Source organism: Entelurus aequoreus, linkage group LG01 (assembly GCF_033978785.1).
Source record: "Entelurus aequoreus isolate RoL-2023_Sb linkage group LG01, RoL_Eaeq_v1.1, whole genome shotgun sequence".
NCBI lineage: Eukaryota > Metazoa > Chordata > Actinopteri > Syngnathiformes > Syngnathidae > Entelurus > Entelurus aequoreus.
In genome coordinates this window covers 24,177,050-24,199,095 of record NC_084731.1, presented here as the reverse complement: position 1 = coordinate 24,199,095, position 22,046 = coordinate 24,177,050, and the positions used below count along the sequence as shown (strand labels likewise).

The window sequence follows — 22,046 nt, the reverse complement described above, 5'->3', positions numbered from 1 at the left end:
ATAACGCTTTGTGTGTACCAATCAGATGGTTGTGTGGGTGGGACAATGCTGCGTGCTGAGACAGAGGCAGCCGCAGAAGGTGCAAAGCAGCTTGTTAACACTTTAGCAGCTAAAGTTAGCTTCAGCTTAGAAACTCGTTCGGTACACCCCCGTACCGAACCGAAAGCCCCGTACCGAAACGGTTCAATACAAAACACGTACCGTTACACCCCTAGCAGATACAAATGACACATTCATGTTTTTGTGTAATGATGACAACGTATACTCGCGCGGACAATTGACTAGTTGATGGTTTTCTTTTCAAATGTTCGTTCATAGCCGTTGTGCTGCTATGATAGGCCATTTCCGCTCGACACAGTGTGCATACAACAACATTATTAGGCCGTGTATTGAAATACTCCCACACTTTTGGCGTGATTTTTTCCCCCTCGCTCGCACAGTCTGCTTTGCGCTCCGCCATGACGGTAGTGTGACGTAAATATGCGACGCGTCGACGCACAAAAACGGCGTCGACGTATTTACGTAACCGATGACGTCGATGACGTCGACTACGTCGACGCGTCGTTTCAGCCTTAATTCACATATACATAAAAATGTGTTTTCTGTTGTATTTTTTTTTTTTTAATGAATTAAGTAACGTTTATGACAACCTTTTTCCAAAACACAATATAGAATGTGAGATATAACAGTATAATGCATACATTTATCATTTGTTTTCAAAACGGTTACAAAAAAGTGGGACCCCATTTTCCTGACTTGATGGGGTCCCTGGGATCCCATTTTTAAAATTCCTAGCACCAACACTGATGGAGTATTGGTGCGTGCAAAACATCAGCAGGCGTAATGGAACCGGCCTGCAGGCCGGTTCCATTCCATCAAATATCATCCTGGGGGCCATAGATAATTCTTGCCTTTGACACCTATGCCATAGATAAATTATTATCTATGGAGGTTTCATAACAGTGGCGTCTGATCACACAGTGCCAGCCAGCAGTGTCCCAGGATGGCAAAGTATCTCTCAGGGGTCATGTTCAGCACTTTCAGCAGTGAAAACCACACCTGATACAATTACCCTATTTGAGTCACATCCTCTCCGGCTCGAGTTGACCAAAAGAGCTTGCTGCAGCAGATGCTGGCAAGCCTTGACCAAGCATAACTGTGCCAGATGCAAAAATTGACAAATGAGTTTCGTCATTGAGGTGGTCTTCAAATTTGTTGCCATGGTGTGTGACGCACACACCAGTGGAAAAGCGTGTTTTCTGAGAGCAGGGAGGAGGGCTCGGTGGCTGCTGCTGAGTGGCAAACAATTGTGAACTGGCAAGAGGAGGAAGATTGCGGTATTTAAGAAGACGGTATCGGGGTGGGTGGGCGATAATCACAGATGCTGCACTTGTTGATACCTTAGGAGAGGAAAAACAACAAACTGGGCAACAATTGGAGATGGTTTAGTGAAAAAGAGGCTTGACTTGCACAACAAAAGTAAAACCGCAACAATTAATTGAATACTTTGATTGTAAAAAAAAAAAGCTTTGATTTATATTATGTTGCTTCTATTAATTGTTAATGAGTGTTAATATCATATTATTGGGCGATAAGGCGCACTTAAAATCATTTCATTTTCTCAAAAATCGACAGTGCGTCTTACATATTTATTAAACGTGAGTGTGCTTATTCTGGTTGTGGTACATAGTGTAACGGTAAGTGTGACCAGTAGATGGCACTCACACATAAGAGATACGTGTGGACTGCAGGTTGACACCTGTTCAATAAATGACACTAGCAAGTACCAGTAAGCAAGCAAGACCAAAACTTTGAGGTTTCATTGGAGGTTCTAGAACAGGGGTGTCAAACTCCTTTTAGATCAGGGGCCACATAGAGAAAAATCTACTCCCAAGTGAGCCCGACAGGTACAATCACGGCACGATAACTTAAAAATAAAGACAACTTCAGACTGTTTTCTTTGTTTAAAAATAAAACAAGCACATTCTGAAAATGTACAAATCATAATATTGTTTTTTTACACATACATATTGCAGTTAATAGTATTCTATCTTTATTGGCTGATATTTATACTTCCTGAATAAATTATGTGATAATGTTCATCAGTCTACTCATTGGCATTGATTTTCAATCTATCAAGATAAAAAATAACATCAAAATCAAATTACAGGATGTTATTTATGTAGTTTGCTAATTTTCCTCGACTGATGCACTAACATCATGTGTTTTTTTTTGTTTTTTTTTTACACATGTTGTATCATCTACAAAGATGCAAAGAATTGCTATTGTGACATCTAGTGCATTGTTTTTCAACCACTGTGTCGCGGCAGACTGGTGTGCCGTGAGATAGTCTGGTGTGTCGTGGGAGATGATCTAATTTCACCTATTTGGGTTAAAAATATTTTTTGCAAAACAGTAATTATAGTCTGCAAATGATGTGTTGTTGTTGAGTGTTGGTGCTGTCTAGAGTTCGGCAGAGTAACCGTGTAATACTCTTCCATATCAGTAGGTGGCAGCCGGTAGCTAATTGCTTTGTAGATGTCAGAAACAGCGGGAGGTAGCGTGCAGGTAAAAAGGTGTCTAATGCTTAAACCAAAAATAAACAAAAGGTGAGTACTAGGGATGTCCGATAATGGCTTTTTGCCGATATCCGATATTCCGATATTGTCCAACTCTTTAATTACCGATACCGATATCAACCGATACCGATATCAACCGATATATGCAGACGTGGAATTAACACATTATTATGCCTAATTTGGACAACCATGTATGGTGAAGATAAGGTACTTTTAAAAAAAAATAAAATAAGATAACTAAATTAAAAACATTTTCTTGAATAAAAAAGAAAGTAAAACAATATAAAAACAGTTACATAGAAACTAGTAATTAATGAAAATGAGTAAAATTAACTGTTAAAGGTTAGTACTATTAGTGGACCAGCAGCACGCACAATCATGTGTGCTTACAGACTGTATCCCTTGCAGACTGTATTGATATATATTGATATATAATGTAGGAACCAGAATATTGATAACAGAAACAAAATGGGGGGAGGGAGGTTTTTTGGGTTGGTGCACTAATTGTAAGTGTATCTTGTGTTTTTTATGTTGATTTAATAAAATAAAAAATAAAAAATAATAAAAAAACAAAAAAAACCCGATACAGATAATAAAAAAACTGATACCGATAATTTCCGATATTACATTTTAACGCATTTATCGGCCGATAATATCGGCCTGCCGATATTATCGGACATCCCTAGTGAGTGCCCCTAAGAAAAGGCATTGAAGCTTAGGGAAGGCTATGCAGAACGAAACTAAAACTGAACTGGCTACAAAGTAAACAAAAACAGAATGCTGGACGACAGCAAAGACTTAATGTGGAGCCAAGACGGCGTCCACAATGTACATCCGAACATGACATGACAATCAACAATGTCCCCACAAAGAAGGATAAAAACAACTGAAATATTCTTGATTGCTAAAACAAAGTAGATGCGGGAAATATCGCTCAAAAGAAAGACATGAAACTGCTACAGGAAAATACCAAAAAAAGAGAAAATGCCAACAAAATAGGAGCGCAAGACAAGAACTAAAACACTACACACAGGAAAACAGCAAAAAACTCCAAATAAGTCACGGCGTGATGTGACAGGTCGTGACAGTACACCTACTTTGAGACAAGAGGATGCATGCTTGGTTATGGTTTAAAGTCATATCCAACAATTGCGACAACGACTTTTTACTGTCAACCGAGTTTCGTTTTTTAATGATTTCTGCTGGTGGTGTGCCTCTGGATTTTTTCACCGCAAAAAATGTGCCTTCGCTCAAAAAAGGTTGAAAAACACGGATCTAGTGGACACATTTAGAAAAGCAGTTTCTTTCATTCAAAAATGTTGGCTCATTTTTATACATAGCAAACTCATCCTGCGGGCCGGATTAAACTTGTTCATATTTGACATCCCTGTTCTAGAAAATTACACCACAGCGTTAAAAAATCTGTCAAAGTGTTTTAGTACGACTTTGGTAAGCTACAAAGACGCACCGCTTGATGGATTTTTGGAGCATTACGGCGATCGTAGTCAAATGTACTGTGCTTAAACATATGGGTATTATTATGGTGTGTGTAGAAGGACCCCAAAATGGCACTTATTAGGACACATTACCTGGTGTTTTTGTTTATTATGCAAAACCAACTTTTCTTTCCTATTGGTACCTGCTGTTGGGTATTTGGAATTGGCATAAATCCCTAAAATTGGCACGTGTGCACCATTGTAGTCGCGCCGTAGTCAATAAGCGCCTTATTTTTCTCTATCCTGTGTTGTGGGGCACTCATCCTCCCCTGTTGCCAGTCCTCATAAAGTAGCATACAGTTCTAACTTATATTGGTCAGTAGACTCGCGATGTAAGCGCAAATAACTACAAGAAAAGATGACGAGGAGAAGACACTGTCAAAGTGGAGCCAAGTAATCCTGAAGAGACGCTCAGAAAGCGGCTTGAATATGGTCTGTAAAACATAACGTATGCAACATTTTGACCAAAGAACCAGCATTACATGTTATGTAGACCACAAGGGAATGTTGCAAATGTAGAAGAAAAAAAAAATCAGAACATGACCCCTTAATATGCTTTACAGGTGCGCCTCATGGTCCGGAAAATATGAGAGCTGTGGTGTGTGGGTGCCGTGATCTGTGTGGCGGTGAACAGTTGTTTTTTTTTTGTACGTTTTTTTTATATTAATGTACACATGGTAAAAGTGCAATTTAAAGGTCAATGATGTGGAATTATGAGGAAAAAAAGAATAAATGGTATGGCAATTAGAAAAATCTTATTTTTTTCATTGAGCCAAAAAAGTGTGCTTAATCCAATTAATAAAACAAACTGATAAATTACTCTATTACTAAAATAATCGCTAAGTGGAGCCCTAAACAAAAGTAAATCATAACGTGTATGACACACATGACATGCCTACCATTTCCATGCATCGATTTTTGGTAATGTCTAGTGTCAGTACAGTTTCTATTCCTTGCTCAAGTTCATGGCAGAGCGAGTGACTAAGATCACCGTTGTAAAAAGCACTTGACATGGAAACAGAGCCAGCACCTACAGAACAAAAGGCAGTAATGTGAACCAATACACTACCAATTAGGGCTGGGCGATATGGCCTTTTATTAATATCTCAATATTTTTAGGCCATGTCACGATACACGATATATATCTCGATATTTTGCCTTAGCCTTGAATGAACACTTGATGCATATAATCACAGCAGTATGATGATTCTATGTGTCTACATTAAAACATTCTTGTTCATACTGCATTAATATATGCTCATTTTAAACTTTCATGCGGAGAGGGAAACCACAACTAAGTCAATTTACCACAACTGTATTTATTAAACAGTTATTAAGCAGTGGCACAAACATTCATGTCATTTCAAAACAGAAAGTGCAAGATTGTCAGAGACATTTTAAAACAAGCTATGAGTGCACTTTTGTGCATGGTGTCACTAAGATGACATATCAAAACAACACTAAATTAAAGTGCACTTTTTGTACAGAACGCCACTACAATGTTTTAAAACAAATAAAGTGCACTTTTGTGCATGATGTCTCAAAAGATATTTCAATAACTGTCAAATAAAAATGAGCTGCATAATAGGAAATCAAATAGTGTATGTCCTTCGCTATGTGGTAGGTTCCTATGGATGTTTGTTTTGTTTTTTTAAATTAAATCAACATAAAAAACACAAAATACACTTACAATTAGTGCACCAACCCAAAAAAAACCCCTTCCCCATTTACACTCATTCAGACAAAAGGGTTGTTTCTTTCTGTTATTAATATTTTTTGTCCTACATTATATATCAATATATATCAATACAGTCTGCAAGGGATACAGTCCGTAAGCACACATGATTGTGCGTGCTGCTGGTCCACTAATAGTACTAACTTTTAACAGTTAATTTTACTCATTTTCATTAATTACTAGTTTCTATGTAACTGTTTTTATATTGTTTTACTTTCTTTTTTATTCAAGAAAATGTTTTGAATTTATTTATCTTATTTTATTTTATTAATTTTTTTTAAAAAGGACCTTATCTTCACCATACCTGGTTGTCCAAATTAGGCATAATAATGTGTTAATTCCACGACTGTATACAGGTGTATCGGTATCGGTTGATATCGGTATCGGTATTTAAGAGTTGGACAATATCGGAATATCGGATTTCGGCAAAAAAGCCATTATCGGACATCCCTAGAATTAATTCTTCCTTCATTTGTTACCAGATTTGCACTTTCTTTCTCTCGTATTACCACTAGCATCACAGCTAACATTACCATGCCGCTACCTCTCTGCTCGGCGAGAGTGTCTGACGTTGCACACGCGACAGTATGTGACGTATGTAAGAAGGTGCGCTTGTTTTACGTCTCTGTGAGAAGGAGAGACAAGAAAGAGTGAGAAAAGCCTGTAGTGTAATGCCCGCAGCTAAAAGCAACTGCGTGAGAACGTATACTCGAATATCACAATAGTCATTTTCTATATCGCACAGAGACAAACCCGCGATATATCGAGTACATTCGATATATCGCCCAGCTCTACTACCAATAGTGTATGCAGGGACGGGTACCGAATTTTGTACTTTCATTAGGTACTGATCGAAGTCTTTCGGTACTACTGGGTACCAATTCACATAAAATCATACGGTGCCATATTTCGATACCTTTGTTGCATGTGACGTCACGTCAGGTTGCAGACTCTGCACCGGCTCAAGCACTTGGCCAGGAAACAAGCAGTTAAGCACTCAGAGAGAACTCAGCTGGACTTCCTCTAGATAATGCTAGAATTTTCTGTGCCAACTGCGCAAAAAGAAGGCGCTCGAAAAGTACAATAAAGCCATAGACATGCTACCGATTACTGTTATCAATTTTCCATGGCAAAATCAACAACGCCAAATAGATAATAAAAACTCCAATGATGCACTTTACAATTAACTGTACAATACTTACAGTATAAGTACTTTGTGGGGCTCAACAAAAGAAAACAATAGCACATTCAACCTGGAAACACACTGTAGTGTCATCTAACATCTTGGAATTGCAACTGCATGCAAAGTCTACATACAGTACAGTACTTTCAAATGACACACAGGAGTGTAAGAAAACAAGGTAACAGCTTGACAGCTCAGCTCAATGTTAAAGGTCTACTGAAACCCACTACTACCGACCACGCAGTCTGATAGTTTATATCAATGATGAAATCTTAACATTGCAACACATGCCAATACGGCCGAGTTAACTTATAAAGTGCAATTTTAAATTTCCCGCTAAACTTCCGGTTGAAAACGTCTTTGTATGATGACGTATGCGAGTGACGTCACTAGTTAAACGGAAGTATTGGTACACCTTTGAATCCAATACAAAAAAGCTCTGTTTTCATCTCAAAATTTCACAGTATTCTGTACATCTGTGTTGGTGAATCTTTTGCAATTTGTTTGAAGAACAATGAAGACTGCAAAGAACAAAGTTGTAGGTGGGATCGGTGTATTAGCGGCTGGCTGCAGCAACACAACCAGGAGGACTTTGACTTGGATAGCAGACGCGCTAGCCGACGCTAGCCGCCGATCGCTGGAACGCAGGTGAGCACGGGTGTTGATGAGCAGATGAGGGCTGGCTGGCGTAGGTGGAGCGCTAATGTTTTTATCATAGCTCTGTGAGGTCCGGTTGCTAAGTTAGCTTCAATGGCGTCGTTAGCAACAGCATTGTTAATCTTCGCCAAGCTGGAAAGCATTAACAGTGTATTTACATGTCCAGGGTTTAATAGTATTGTTGATTTTCTGTCTATCCTTCCAGTCAGGGGTTTATTTCTTTTGTTTATATCTGCATTTGAGCCCGATGCTATCACGTTAGCTCTGTAGCTAAAGTGTTTTGCCGATGTATTGTCGTGGAGATAAAAGTCACTGTGAATGTCCATTTCGCGTTCTCGACTCTCATTTTCAAGAGGATATAGTATCCGAGGTGGTTTAACATACAAATCTGTGATCCACAATAGAAAAAGGAGAAAGTGTGGAATCCAATGAACCCTTGTACCTAAATTACGGTCAGAGCGAAAAAAGATACGTCCTGCACTGCACTATAGTCCTTCACTCTCACTTTCCTCATCCAAAAATCTTTCATCCTCGCTCAAATTAATGGGGTAATCGTCGCTTTCTCTGTCCGAATCTCTCTCGCTGCTGGTGTAAACAATAGGGAAATGTGAGCAGCTTTCCAGCTTGTGACGTCACGCTACTTCCGGTAGGGGCAAGGCTGTTTTTATCAGCGACCAAAAGTTGCGAACTTTATCGTCGTTGTTCTCTACTAAATCCTTTCAGCAAAAATATAGCAATATCGCGAAATGATCAAGTATGACACATAGAATGGATCTGCTATCCCCATTTAAATAAAAACATTTCATTTCAGTAGGCCTTTAATGTTAATGAGTGTTAATTATTTTTTTAAACAAGTGACATTTATCAACTCATTTGAACACACACACAAAAGTACGGAACATTGGTACCATTTAGACAGGTATTGAATTTCAGGTACCGTAAGGATTAAAATGTGACGATACCAACCCCTAAATGTACTGTATGTCATTTTAGTCATGAGGCTTTGCTGGCTTCCTGAATGCTGCATACGTTTTCCTCTACCCATGCTTGATGAGTGTATTTTCCAAGAACCTCCAATAATTTTGGGAGTTTATTTTCAGTCCAAAAAGGTAAATCTCGTTTATCCTTAATGGTACCAGCCAGAAAGAGTATACTTCCTTCACCTTGCTGGTACCTGACTTATAGTAGTGTATTCTCTTTAGAAATATCTAATAAAGTGTCATACTTTAATAGCAAGTATACAATGAAACCCCTAAATTTGAATGTCTCTAAATGCTCCTAGAAGGAGGGACCCTCATCATGCACAACGTCACATTTGCATTTTGTGCATTCTGCATTTATTGTGTTTTTTGTAATATATATTCACAAGCTGAGAGTAAAGAATGTTCAAATTGTACTTAAAACCGTTGCCTATGTTTTCTTCATATGGACTGTAACCAAAATATACACAGGTTGCACTCAAGGCTTTTCAACACCCAATATAAATGACATTTATTTGACACATTTACAAGCTAAAAGCAGTTTGCAGTAAAAAGTAAGACAAGCCACAAAACAAGAACAATTTAATAGCTCAACACAACTAATACGTTGTCCACGCAGAAAATAAACAAAACTTGAGCATTTTTTAAAAGTTATCGGTCAACTCATTTGAATCAGGAAATATCACTGTCAACACTACGTAATGCACTTTAGTACACACACACACACACACACACACCATCCAGATGTAGCATTGTGTAAGTTTACCACGGAAGAAGACATATTAAGCATGTGCTGTGACTGCAGACACAACAGAGTTGGCCCCCAGAGTAAGGGTGCAGTGGTGACCAAGTTACTTCACAAGCATAAAACCTCCAACACAATGTTGATGAGAATGATGGCAGTGAAAATATACGGTGTATTGTATGTACGTCCTTCCGGTTTATCCGAAACAATATTTTATATGCAAGTCTGTCAGCTGTTAGATTGGTTACTGAAGTTCTAGTAGCAAGTTTGTACACTTTGCAAATTAATAATTTTACAATATAGATTAAATACTTTTGTGCAAGTATATGTAATAAAAGTCATAGTTACTCATCCTATTATACAGCTGCCTCTTTGCTCACCTCATATGAGTTTCTGACCGTATGACAACCTTTGGCAAAAAGATCACGATTTGGTATATGGTACTATAATTAGTGTTTTAAAATGAGTTATTTTGAAATGTGGAGGATATGTATTTAAAGGCCTACTGAAACCCACTACTACCGACCACGCAGTCTGATAGTTTATATATCAATGATGAAATCTTAACATTGCAACACATGTCAATACGGCCGGGTTAATTTATAAAGTTAAATTTTCAATTTCACGGCAAACTTCCGGCTGAAAACGTTTCGATATGATGACGTTTGCGCGTGACGTCAATGGTTGAAGCGGAAGTATTCGGAGCCCATAGAATACAATACAAAAAGCTCTGTTTTCATCTCAAAATTCCACAGTATTCTGGACATCTGTGTTAGTGAATCTTTTGCAATTTGTTTAATGAACAATGGAGACTGCAAAGAAGAAAGTTGTAGGTGGGATCGGTGTATTAGTGACGGACTACAGCAACACAACCAGGAGGACTTTGAGGATAGCAGACGCGCTAGCCGAACAACCTCACCTTGACTTACTCCGTCTCCGGGCCGCCAACCACATTGGTGATCGGGTGAAGTCCTTCGTCGTACCGTCGATCGCTGGAACGCAGGTGAGCACGGGTCGTGATGAGCAGATGAGAGCTGGCGTAGGTGCAGAGCTAATGTTTTTAGCATAGCTCTGTCGAGGTTCCGTAGCTAAGTTAGCTTCAATGGCGCAACAGCATTGCTAAGCTTCGCCAAGCTGGAAAGCATTAACCGTGTATTTACATGTCCAGAGTTTGGTAGTATTGTTAAACTTCTGGCTATCCTTCCAGTCAGGGACTTATTTTTTTGTTTCTATATGCAGTAAAGCCCGATGTTATCACGTTAGCTCAGTAGCTAAAGAGCTTCGCCGATGTATTGTCGTGGAGATAAAAGTCACTGTGAATGTCCATTTCGCCTTCTCGACTCTCATTTTCAAGAGGATATAGTATCCAAGGTGGTTTAAAATACAAATCTGTGATCCACAATAGAAAAAGGAGAGAGTGTGGAATCCAATGAGCCAGCTGGTACCTAAGTTACGGTCAGAGCGAAAAAAGATAAGTTCTGTACTGCACGCTAGTCCTTCACTTTCCTCATCCACAAATCTTTCATCCTCGCTCTAATTAATGGGGTAATCGTCGCTTTCTCGGTCCGAATCTCTCTCGCTGCTGGTGTAAACAATAGGAAAATTTGAGCAGTCCTTCCTCCGGTGTCGTCACGCTACTTCCGGTAGGGGCAAGGCTTTTTTTTATCAGAGACCAAAAGTTGCGAACTTTATCGTCGTTGTTCTATACTAAATACTTTCAGCAAAAATATGGCAATATCGCGAAATGATCAAGTATGACACATAGAATGGATCTGCTATCCCCGTTTAAATAAAAAAAATTCATTTCAGTAGGCCTTTAAATTACTGTGGAAAACATAAAAAATTAGGAATGCACTAGTGTAAATTTTAACCAAGAACCCATCATTTCCCGACCTTTACAACCGATATTTACAGTAGGTATACATATTTACACAAGAATTTGTGAGAATAAATTAATTGAAAAGGGGTCATGTTATGATTTTATATTCATTTAAAACACTTCCTTGTTGTCCACATAACATGTAATTGTGTTCTTTTTGCTCAAAATTTTACATGGATTTTGTTTTAAAGACCATCTTCAAGCCCCTTTGTGACCGTTTCTTCAGGATGCACCGTTTTGTGGGCAGTCTTATTTACGTGGTTCCACTTTGACAGCTATGTAGTAGTTTTAGCGCTTCCATATCGAGTCTATTGACATACAGTACAAGCCAAAAGTTTGGACACACCTCATTAAATGCATTTTCTTTATTTTCATGACTATTTCACTGAAGGCATCAAAATTATGAATGAACACATGTGGAGTTATGTACTTAACAAAAAAAGGTGAAATAACTGAAAACATGTTTTATATTCTAGTTTCTTCAAAATAGCCACCCTTTGCTCTGATTACTGCTTTGCACACTCTTAGCATTCTCTTGAGGTAGTCACTTGAAATGGTTTTCACTTCACAGGTGTGCCTTATCAGGGTTGATTAGTGGAATTTCTTGCTTTATTAATGGGGTTGGTACCATCAGTTGTGTTGTGAATGAGAAGGTGTGTCCAAAATTTTTGCCTGTACTTTATATGCTCTGATTACTGTTTTGCACACTCTTGGCATTCTCTCGATGAGCTTCAAGAGGTAGTCACCTGAAAGGGTTTTCACTTCACAGGTGTCATAGTTTCGGTCCCTTCAGTGACAAGCTACAATGTAAATAGTCATAAAAATGAAGAAAATGCATTGAAATGAGAAGGTGTGTCCAAACTTTTGGCCTGTACTGTATATACAGTAAGTTAGAACTACCGTATTTTTCGGAGTATAAGTCGCACCGGCCGAAAATGCATAATAAAGAAGGAAAAAAACATATATAAGTTGCACTGGAGTATAAGTCGCATTTTTTGGGGAAATTTATTTGATAAAACCCGAAACCAAGAACAGACATTTGAAAGGCAATTTATAATAAATAAAGAACAGTGAACAACAGGCTGAATAAGTGTATGTTATATGACGCATAAATAACCAACTGAGAACGTGCCTGGTATGTTAACGTAACATATTATGGTAAGAGTCATTCAAATAACTATAACATATAGAACATGCTGTACGTTTACCAAACAATCTGTCACTCCTAATCGCTAAATCCCATGAAATCTTATACGTCTAGTCTCTTACGTGAATGAGCTAAATAATATTATTTGATATTTTACGGTAATGTGTTAATAATTTCACACATAAGTCGCACCCCCGGCCAAACTATGAAAAAAACTGCGATTTATAGTCCGAAAAATAGGGTATATTAGAAATGGCATGTACATGTACGAGCCAGTCTGCCCCACAACAAGAGAATAGAAAAAAATAAGTATCTTATTGACTACAGGCATCGGACTACAATGGCAGTCTCGTGCAAAGATCTTCGGATACATTTCTACCATATATGGAGATATCCGCTGACGTCACAACTGGGAGAAACGTCAAAAATATGTCAAATTCCAAACGGCTCGTTTGGAGGAAGTAGAAGAAGATTGTTTTATAAATATCTCCACCATGCCTCCATGGTTTGATTTCAAATTTTCGGGACTTATGCTGACCCCAAATACACAAAAACACGTAGGCCTACCAATCGGTAAGAAAAGTTGGTTTTGCACAATAGGTCCCAGTGGCGGGGCGTGCATTTCACACCTAGCCCTTAAGTGATCTCCTACTTTCTCCGACTTTAATAAATACCTCTCATACTACCATCATTTATGTCACCACATGACTACGGCTGGGGAAATACTATATGGAAACTCACAATTTGCAGAACTCTTAATAAGCTGTAAGCCTCGGTTGAGTTGCATACAGTAGCAGTTCCTGCTCTGCCAACTTACAACTCATGATTGGAAACTCACTGGTGCGTCAAAAGTGAGTATCATGAATTGATTAACGTGGACCCCGACTTAAACAAGTTGAAAAACGTATTCGAGTGTTACCATTTAGTGGTCAATTGTACGGAATATGTACTGTACTGTGCAATCTACTAATAAAAGTCTCAAATCAATCAATCAATAGCCAGACACAGGAAGCGTGCAGTATATGTCACATTCAACAGTTCAACGTGAGGCAACCTAGGAGGCCTACTATTAATCAATGATCTGATCGGCTATTGCAACAGTCTATTAACTGTATGTGCTGCGTTCGCCGGCATTACACAGACCGCCGCATTATTGATTCAGAAGGCCTCGGGCAGATTACATACAGCGCTGGCAAAACAAGCTATCTTAATTCTGATTGGATTGAAGCTCTAACGTAAAAACAGCAACACCGGAGCCTAATAAGACCTAAAGAGAATATATAGAATACTTTATATTTAGGGAAAGTAAATTAAAAATGAAATTAACTTGTATTAATTTATGATCAAGATTTATGTTAGGCCAGCAGAGACGGCCTTGCATGCCCTGATGGCCCACCACTGATAAGTGAAGTGAAGTGAATTATATTTATATAGCGCTTTCTCTAGTGCAGGGGTCTGGCCCGCCAGCGTCCAAAATCAGACCCACAGGAAGGCCCAAGTATAAAAAAAAATATATATATATATATATACATATACATATACATATATATATATATATATATATATATATATATATATATATATATATATATATATATATACATATACATATATATATATATATATATATATATATATATATATATATATATATATATATATATATATATATATATATATATATATATATATATTTTTTTTTTTTTCTCTACTTTGTACCGCTTGCTACTCACGGTGTCTCCTAAAATTTTGGGGACCCCTGCTCTAGTGATTCAAAGTGCTTTACATAGTGAAACCCATTATCCATAAATCTAAAAGTTGTAACATTTTCTTAATTTTACGAGAAAAATAATCTATTCATGCAGAATTAACCTCGCTATTTTGTCCTGAGATTTCCTCATGGATAGCTTACTACCGCAGGGGTTGAACACAAGAAGTTGAGGTCTCTTTCACGAAACGCACACAAAAACACAGGCTTCCTCTCTCTTTTGCTTTGCTTTCCTGGCACTCGTCCAATCACCAGTCAGGACACATTCAAGGCCTCATAGACAGTTGGAAATTATAGAACATTTTCCCAAAATGCTCAATTCCTCTGCTGCGGAATCAGGGAAATTATTATTTTTATATAATATTATTATACTATAAAAGAATATCATATACCGTATTTTCTGGACCATAGGGCACACCGGATTATAAAGCGCACTGCCGATTAGCGGGTCTATTGGGTTTTTTTCCATACAAAAGGCGCATTAAAGGGGTCATATTATGATTTTTAAAACACTTCCTTGTGGTCTACATAACATGTAATGGTGGTTCTTTGGTCAAAATGTTGCATGGATTATGTTTTACAGATCATCTTCAAGCTTCAGGATGCGCCGTTTTGTGGGCAGTCTTATTTACGTGCCTCACCATCGACAGCGTCTTCTCCCCGTCATCTTTGTTGTAGCGGTGTAGCGTGCAAGGACGGGAGTTGAAGTGTCAAAAGATCTGTTTTGATGACATTCAGACTTTACTTAAATCAACAACGGAGCAGCATCTCCTCATCCGTGGCTCACTAGTGCAGCAACAACGCCAGAAATGTGTCCCGTGAAAAACCGTCCGAGCGGAACTCTCTAATAACTGAAGTTCGTTAGGTGAATTATGGAAACCCACTACACTGGTAGTTTTTAGCGCTTCCACAGCGAGATATAAGTTAGAACTTTACGCTAATTTATATTAGAAATGGCAACAGCAGAGGGTGAATGCCCCATAACAAGAAGATAGAGAAAAAGAAGAAGCTAATTGACTACGGTATCGGCACAGACTACAGTGGCGGACGTGCGCAAATTTTCAGGACTTCAAAAACAGATCAGTAGGTACCAGAAGGTAAGAAAAGTTGGTTTTGCATAACATGGTGAAACAAAACACCAGATAATGTGTCTGCTAATGGGTGCCATTTTGCGGTCCTTATACACACACCATAGTAATACTTGTATCTCTGACTATGGTAGCCGTAATGGGCCGACAATCCATCAAGCAGTGCGGCTTCAAAGTTATACTAAAACATTTTGAAAGATTTTTGATGTAATGTTCTTTATTTTCAATGGAACATTTAAAGTTTTGGTGTTGTTTACTGGTGTCATATTGCAGTCTACACGTATCTCTTAAGTGTGACAACCATCTACTGGTCACACTTATCATTACACCGTGTACCAAATTAAATTGCTTCGAGGTCGGTAAGCACAACCAGAATTATTCCGTACATTAGGCGCACCGGGTTATAAGGCGCACTGTCAATTTTTCAGAAAATGAAAGGATTTTAAGTGTGCCTTATTGTCCAAAAAATACGGTACATTTTTCTTTACAATATTATATACAATATTATATTACATTTAATATATATTTTTTTTAACATTGAAAATAAATGTTTTTCCTTAAATTCTCACAACTATAGAAATGTGCTATTCAGCCATAAAGTACTTTTGGCCCAGTCTGACTGTGGACTTACCCTAAAGTGCTGATAAATCCATTGGTGGAGCCCTCCGCATAGAGGGAACAAACGTCCCCAATATGGAGGAAACTTGACATTTTATCCGACATGGCTCTTCCTTGCTTGACAGCTCCTGCAAATGAGCACCAGAAGTAGACAATAAAAATCATGTTACATTTAGGGGAGGAAAACATGTATTTGGCAAGACATGAGCAGAAGCTATGGAATAAATGATATTCATCGACACTCACACTGTGAGCTTATAATTTTTGCATGAAACATTAATTCTTGAATGCATCATAATTATCCCCTCAATTCCCCCCAAAATGGATTAACTCGCTGGAATAAAAAGACAATATAACATACATCCATAAACGTGGATGCATATGAAAAAGTGCAATATATTTATCTGTACAGTAATCTATTTATTTGTATATGCACCTTATTGCTTTTTTATCTTGCACTACCAATGCAACAAAATGTTGTTCTTATCTGTACTGTAAAGTTTAAATTTGAATGACAATAAAAAGGAAGTCTAAGTCTAAGTAATGCACATTAAAGATTGTTAAAGTAGGTTATAAAACTAATAAGACAACATCTTTACTACTAGCCATTTGTTTTGTGTTTAAGCCGTTACAATAACAATAATAAATATAATAACCTCCATTTTTTTAACTTATGTCTCAGTTTCAGACTGGCTCTCACAATGATTCAGTGTCAAACCTTATTGATAAATTTAGACCTTTCTGATTTAAAATTTAGCATCATCGTCTTTGTAAAGTAGGGCTGCAAAATTATTTAAAAAAAAATGTGAATCAGGATCATTTTTTGCCCACGCACAGTGTGCACACAATGTTCAGGACCATGTGCTTTCATTTTATCGGAATCACATATTTGTTATTATAATTATCCTTACTATTAGACCCTTCACTGTCTTGTTGCTTTTAAGAAACGCCTAATGGCCTTTCTACTGTTCTTCCCGAAAGGAGTATACGTTTTAAATGTGGACTTAAATATAAATACAAAATATACAATCATGTCAAAAAAGGGCAGACTGGCTCACACCCTAGTAGTGCATTCATGCACAAGTCAAATAGTTATATTAAATCAATATGATTAATGCTTTGCCCACGAGCTACAGCCAGCGTGACTCCACGACCAGGGCTGCAGGGTCAACTCGTCCTGGCCATCATGCTAACGACAGCGCCGCATGTGTCTTTGTGTAAAATGAAAGGGTGCTGGAAAAAAAAAAATCGATTGACACCCAAATTTTTATTCATTATGATTCTGAACTAAGGCTTTATTTTCAAGATTTTTTTTTTTTATGACTCAATTTTTAATACGTTATTTAAGGCCATCTATGCGCTTACACGTGCACTGTACGTCAGCAGCCTAGAGCAGTGTTTTTCAACCTTTTGTGAGCCAAGGCACATTTTTTGCGTTGAAAAAATCCGGAGGCATACCACCAGCAGAAATCATTCAAAAACGAAACTCAGTTGACAGTAAAAAGTCGTTGTCGCAATTGTTGGATACGACTTTAAACCATAACCAACAATGCATCACTACAGCTCTTGTCTCAAAGTAGGTGTACTGTCACCACCTGTTAAATCACGCCTTGACTTATTTGGAGTTTTTTGCTGTTTTCCTGCGTGTAGTGTTTTAGTTCTTGTCTTGCGCTTCGATTTTGGTGGCTTTTTTCTTTTTTTGGTATTTTCCTGTAGCAGTTTCATGTCTTTCTTTGAGCGATATTTCCCACATCTACTTTGTTTCAGCAATCAAGAATATTTCAGTTGTTTTTATCCTTCTTTGTGGGTACATTGTTGATTGTCATGTCATGTTCGGATGTACATTGTGAACGCCGTCTTTGCTCCACAGTAAGTCTTTGCTGTTCTCCAGCATTCTGTTTTTGTTTACTTAGTAGCCAGTTCAGTTTTAGTTTCGTTCTGCATAGCCTTCCCTAAGCGTCAATGCCTTTTCTTAGGGGCACTTACCTTTTGTTTATTCTTGGTTTAAGCATTAGACACCTTTTTACCTACACGCTGCCTCCCGCTGTTCCCGACATCTACAAAGCAATTAGCTACCGGCTGCCACCTACTGATATGGAAGACTATTACATGGTTACTCTGCCGAGCTCTGGACAGCACCGACACTCAACAACAACACATCATTTGCAGACTATAATTACTGTTTTGCAAAAAATATTTTTAACCCAAATAGGTGAAATTAGATAATCTCCCACGGCACACCAGACTGTATCTCACCGCACACTAGTGGCACAGTGGTTGAAAAACACTGGCCTAGAGGAACTTTCGTAACATGTAACTTGATTTTAATATGTTCAATCATTTTAATACCAAATATCTTTCGAAAATCAGTTCGAGATAGAATTTCTCCAAGAAAAAAAATCTATTTTGAATCAAATCGTCAACCCAGAATCAGAATTGAGTTGCATTGTGAAAGAGTCAAATTCCTAGTAAAATGGCAGCATTTGATTGTAATTAAAATTATCAATATTTACAAATCATATCGCTTTTTAGTGTGAATCTAGATCACACTTTTTGTGTGTGTGCCACTCCATGGTAAAAGTATATTATTTTACAGCAGACCTGGGCAAATTAAGGGCCGGGGGTCGCATGTGGCCCGTTAAGCTTTTCAATCTGGCTCGCCGGACATTCCCAAATAATTTTTTTAGATCTTTAAGATGGAAACTGTAGCCGTCGTTATGATGTGCGGTGATGCTTTCAAATGGCCGTAAGTCTTGAACTATACAAAGTATTTCAATGGTTGGAATCTGCGCTTTTGCATGATATACTAGTTACTATGGTAGTCTAATTAGTTACTATGGTAATCTAAGTCACAGCAGCTCAGACGAGGCACCAAGCAGTGTGGGTGGGGAGCGTTTCCACAGAGTGTTTCCAGAGCGGCCGGCCTGAAGTGCGGGTGTCAGGGACAGACGCGGAAGGAGATTTTTTACAACAAAGTTCTAAAGCTTAGTGATGTATCAGATACAGTATATCAGATTGTAGGTGTTTGGTTTTTTTACCCTTTGCATTAATATTTTACGGTGTTTGTTGCATTTTTGTTGTGTTTCGCTTGATTGTAAAATATGTCGATCGAGAGGGGGTGTGATGTTCATATGTTGTCAATATTCAGTGTTTTATCGTTCATAGTTAATATCGTAAATCCCACATTCTTTATTTCCACGTACATTCTGGGTGTCTCATTCAGTTTTTTCAGGCGGTCTGTCATAACGTTTTAGCATTCAATCAGACATTATTGTGAGTTTTTGTATTAGTGTTCCTAAAAATAGATATACCGGCCCCCAGACACTTTTTTTTCTCAAAATTTGGCCCCCCTCCCCCCCGAGTCAAAATAATTGCCCATGCTTGTTTTACAGTATACAACTCTTGTATTGGATGAGATTGCCAGCCAAGCTTTGTTTTGTTTTTTATTTTATTGAGACAAAGATTATTTACCGTATTTTTCGGACTATAAGTCGCAGTTTTTTCATAGTTTGGCCGGGGGTGCGACTTATACTCAGTAGCGACTTATGTGTAAAATTAACACATTACCGTAAAATATCAAATAATATTATTTAGCTCATTCACGTAAGAAACTAGACGGTAAGATTTCATAGGATTTAGTGATTAGGAGTGACAGATTGTTTGGTAAACGCATACTTGGCAACCCTCCCGTTTTTAGCGGGAGAATCCCGTTATTCAGCGCCTCTCCCGACAACCTCCCGGCAGAGATTTTCTCCCGACAAACTCCCGGTATTCAGCCGAAGCTGGAGGCCACGCCCCCTCCAGCTCAATGCGGACCTGAGACTGAGCGCTAAAACTACCACAATATAAATACGCTTGCAAGTTCCAAAACGAATGGAAACAAGAATTTCAGTTCATCCAGGACAGTTCGAAGGGGAAGGTGTATGTTGCCTGTAAATATGTAGAACAGACTTCTCCATTGAACACGGTGGCCGAAATTATTTCTCAGTAATGAACAGAGAAGTTAAACAGGACAATACTGCCATCTAATGGATAGATAATTCAAGTATTTCTTTTATGTAAATAAAATAAATATATATAGCTAGAATTCACTGAAAGTCAAGTATTTCATACATACATACATACATACATACATACATACATACATACATATATATATATACACATATATATATATATATATATATATACATATATATACATATATATATACACATATATACATATATATATATACATATATGTATACATATATATATATACATATATGTATACATATACATATATATATATATATATATATATGTATACATATATATATATATATGTATACATATATATACATACATATATATATATATATACATATACATATACATATATATATATATATATATATATATATATGAAATATATATGAAATACTCGAGTTGGTGAATTCTAGCGGTAAATAACCACGCCCCCCCCTACCCCCCACCTCCCGATATTGGAGGTCTCAAGGTTGGCAAGTATGGGTAAACGTATAGCATGTTCTATATGTTATAGTTATTTGAATGACTCTTAACATAACATGTTACGTTAACATACCAGGCACGTTCTCAGTTGGTTATTTATGCCTCATATAACGTACACTTATTCAGCCTGTTGTTCACTATTCTTTATTTATTTTAAATTGCCTTTCAAATGTCTATTCTTGGTGTTGGGTTTTATCAAATAAATTTCCCCAAAAAATGCGACTTATACTCCAGTGCGACTTATATGTTTTTTTCCTTCTTTATTATGCATTTTCAGCCGGTGCAACTTATACTCCGGAGCGATTTATACTCCGAAAAATACGGTATGTATTTAATATTTGTTTACTTACTATGGTATTATATTTGTTTATTATTTATGTGTTCACTGTTATGTTACAGAGAACAAGGAAATCGTATAAAATTGCTATGGTATGAAAAGGGCTAGGATTAAATAAGCTCAGTTTCTTCCTACTCCTTTTCGGACGAGCTGTAACGAAACAACTGGAAACGTGATGAATTACATTGTATCGTATGCATGTTCCAAAAAAACTGAAACTGAAGTGAAGATATCGCAAACCCATAAATGAAAGTCACTATTATTCCGGGGACCTGAAGTTTTCAATATAATAAGCCTGTTTGCTAGACAAACTTTTGTATATTTTGTGTAAAAAAAAAAAAAGATTGTATTTTATTTCGAAAATATGCAAAACCTGAGCTGTGAGCCGCAAATGGCCCCCGGGCCACACATTGGACACCCCTTGTGTACAATATTGAAGTGAAGTGAAGTGTGAAGTGAAGTGAATTATATTTATATAGCGCCTTTCTCTAGTGACTCAAAGCGCTTTACATAGTGAAACCCAATATCTAAGTTACATTTAAACCAGTGTGGGTGGCACTGGGAGCAGGTGGGTAAAGTGTCTTGCCCAAGGACACAACGGCAGTGACTATAGGATGGCGGAAGCGGGAATCGAACCTGGAACCCTCAAGTTGCTGGCAGGGCCACCCTACCAACCGAGCTATGTCAATTGTTATATTGACGTTACCTTGAATAACACGTCCCACTCCATATCATTCATGACATTATAAAAAAAAAAGAAGATAATTTTTGGATAAATTTTTAGTCAATACAACAATTCAAACCCGTTTTATTAAATTAATCAGTGCTGCGTGCGCACACACATACAAACATGGAAACATGTGCGTGGGCTACTTCCTAGTATACGAGGATGCTGGCGGCTCAAACAAAGTCAATCTGGACAAATCATTACCTGGTCCGAAAGGAAGTTTAAGGCAGCACACCAGCGAAAGAAAGCGAAGGTAAATGGGTCAGCAGTGGATCATTCCAAGCGTTCTATCCTGGGTTAAGTCCATGGTGGGAGTCCAGGTAGGGGGAGCCTGAGTGGTGTTATCTCTGACAGCTGAGCGCGTCCTTCTAATACAATCTTCCTCCACTCCTCCACATGTGACTGAGGACCCGCCCCCTTTGGGAGTTATTTATATTTACGCATTGAATCATGGGAAATGTAGTTCTAACTCGTTGTCTCCGGAAGTTGTCCTAATTACATGAAATAGGCGTACAAAACTATGATTTATAACAGTATTTAAATAAAATAAATGCAAATACTAGGATAACAACTGTTGGATGTAGAGAAGATAC

At 37.8% G+C, this 22,046-nt stretch overlaps 1 protein-coding gene across 10 annotated transcripts in view; it reads right to left on the bottom strand.

Annotated features, from left to right (window-relative positions):
- itpr1b (inositol 1,4,5-trisphosphate receptor, type 1b) overlaps positions 1–21,846 on the bottom strand; it is a 205,407-nt gene extending 183,561 nt beyond the window's left edge. For all 10 annotated transcript variants that reach the window (XM_062046059.1, XM_062046065.1, XM_062046064.1 and 7 more), the window contains exons 1-2: positions 21,658–21,846; positions 15,889–16,003 (exon numbers count right to left, since the gene is read on the bottom strand). In XM_062046059.1, the coding sequence (XP_061902043.1) occupies positions 15,889–15,980 (92 nt within the window). In that variant the 5' untranslated portion in view covers positions 15,981–16,003; positions 21,658–21,846. The remainder of the gene's footprint in view (positions 1–15,888; positions 16,004–21,657) is intronic.
- Positions 21,847–22,046: the final 200 nt, after the last annotated feature.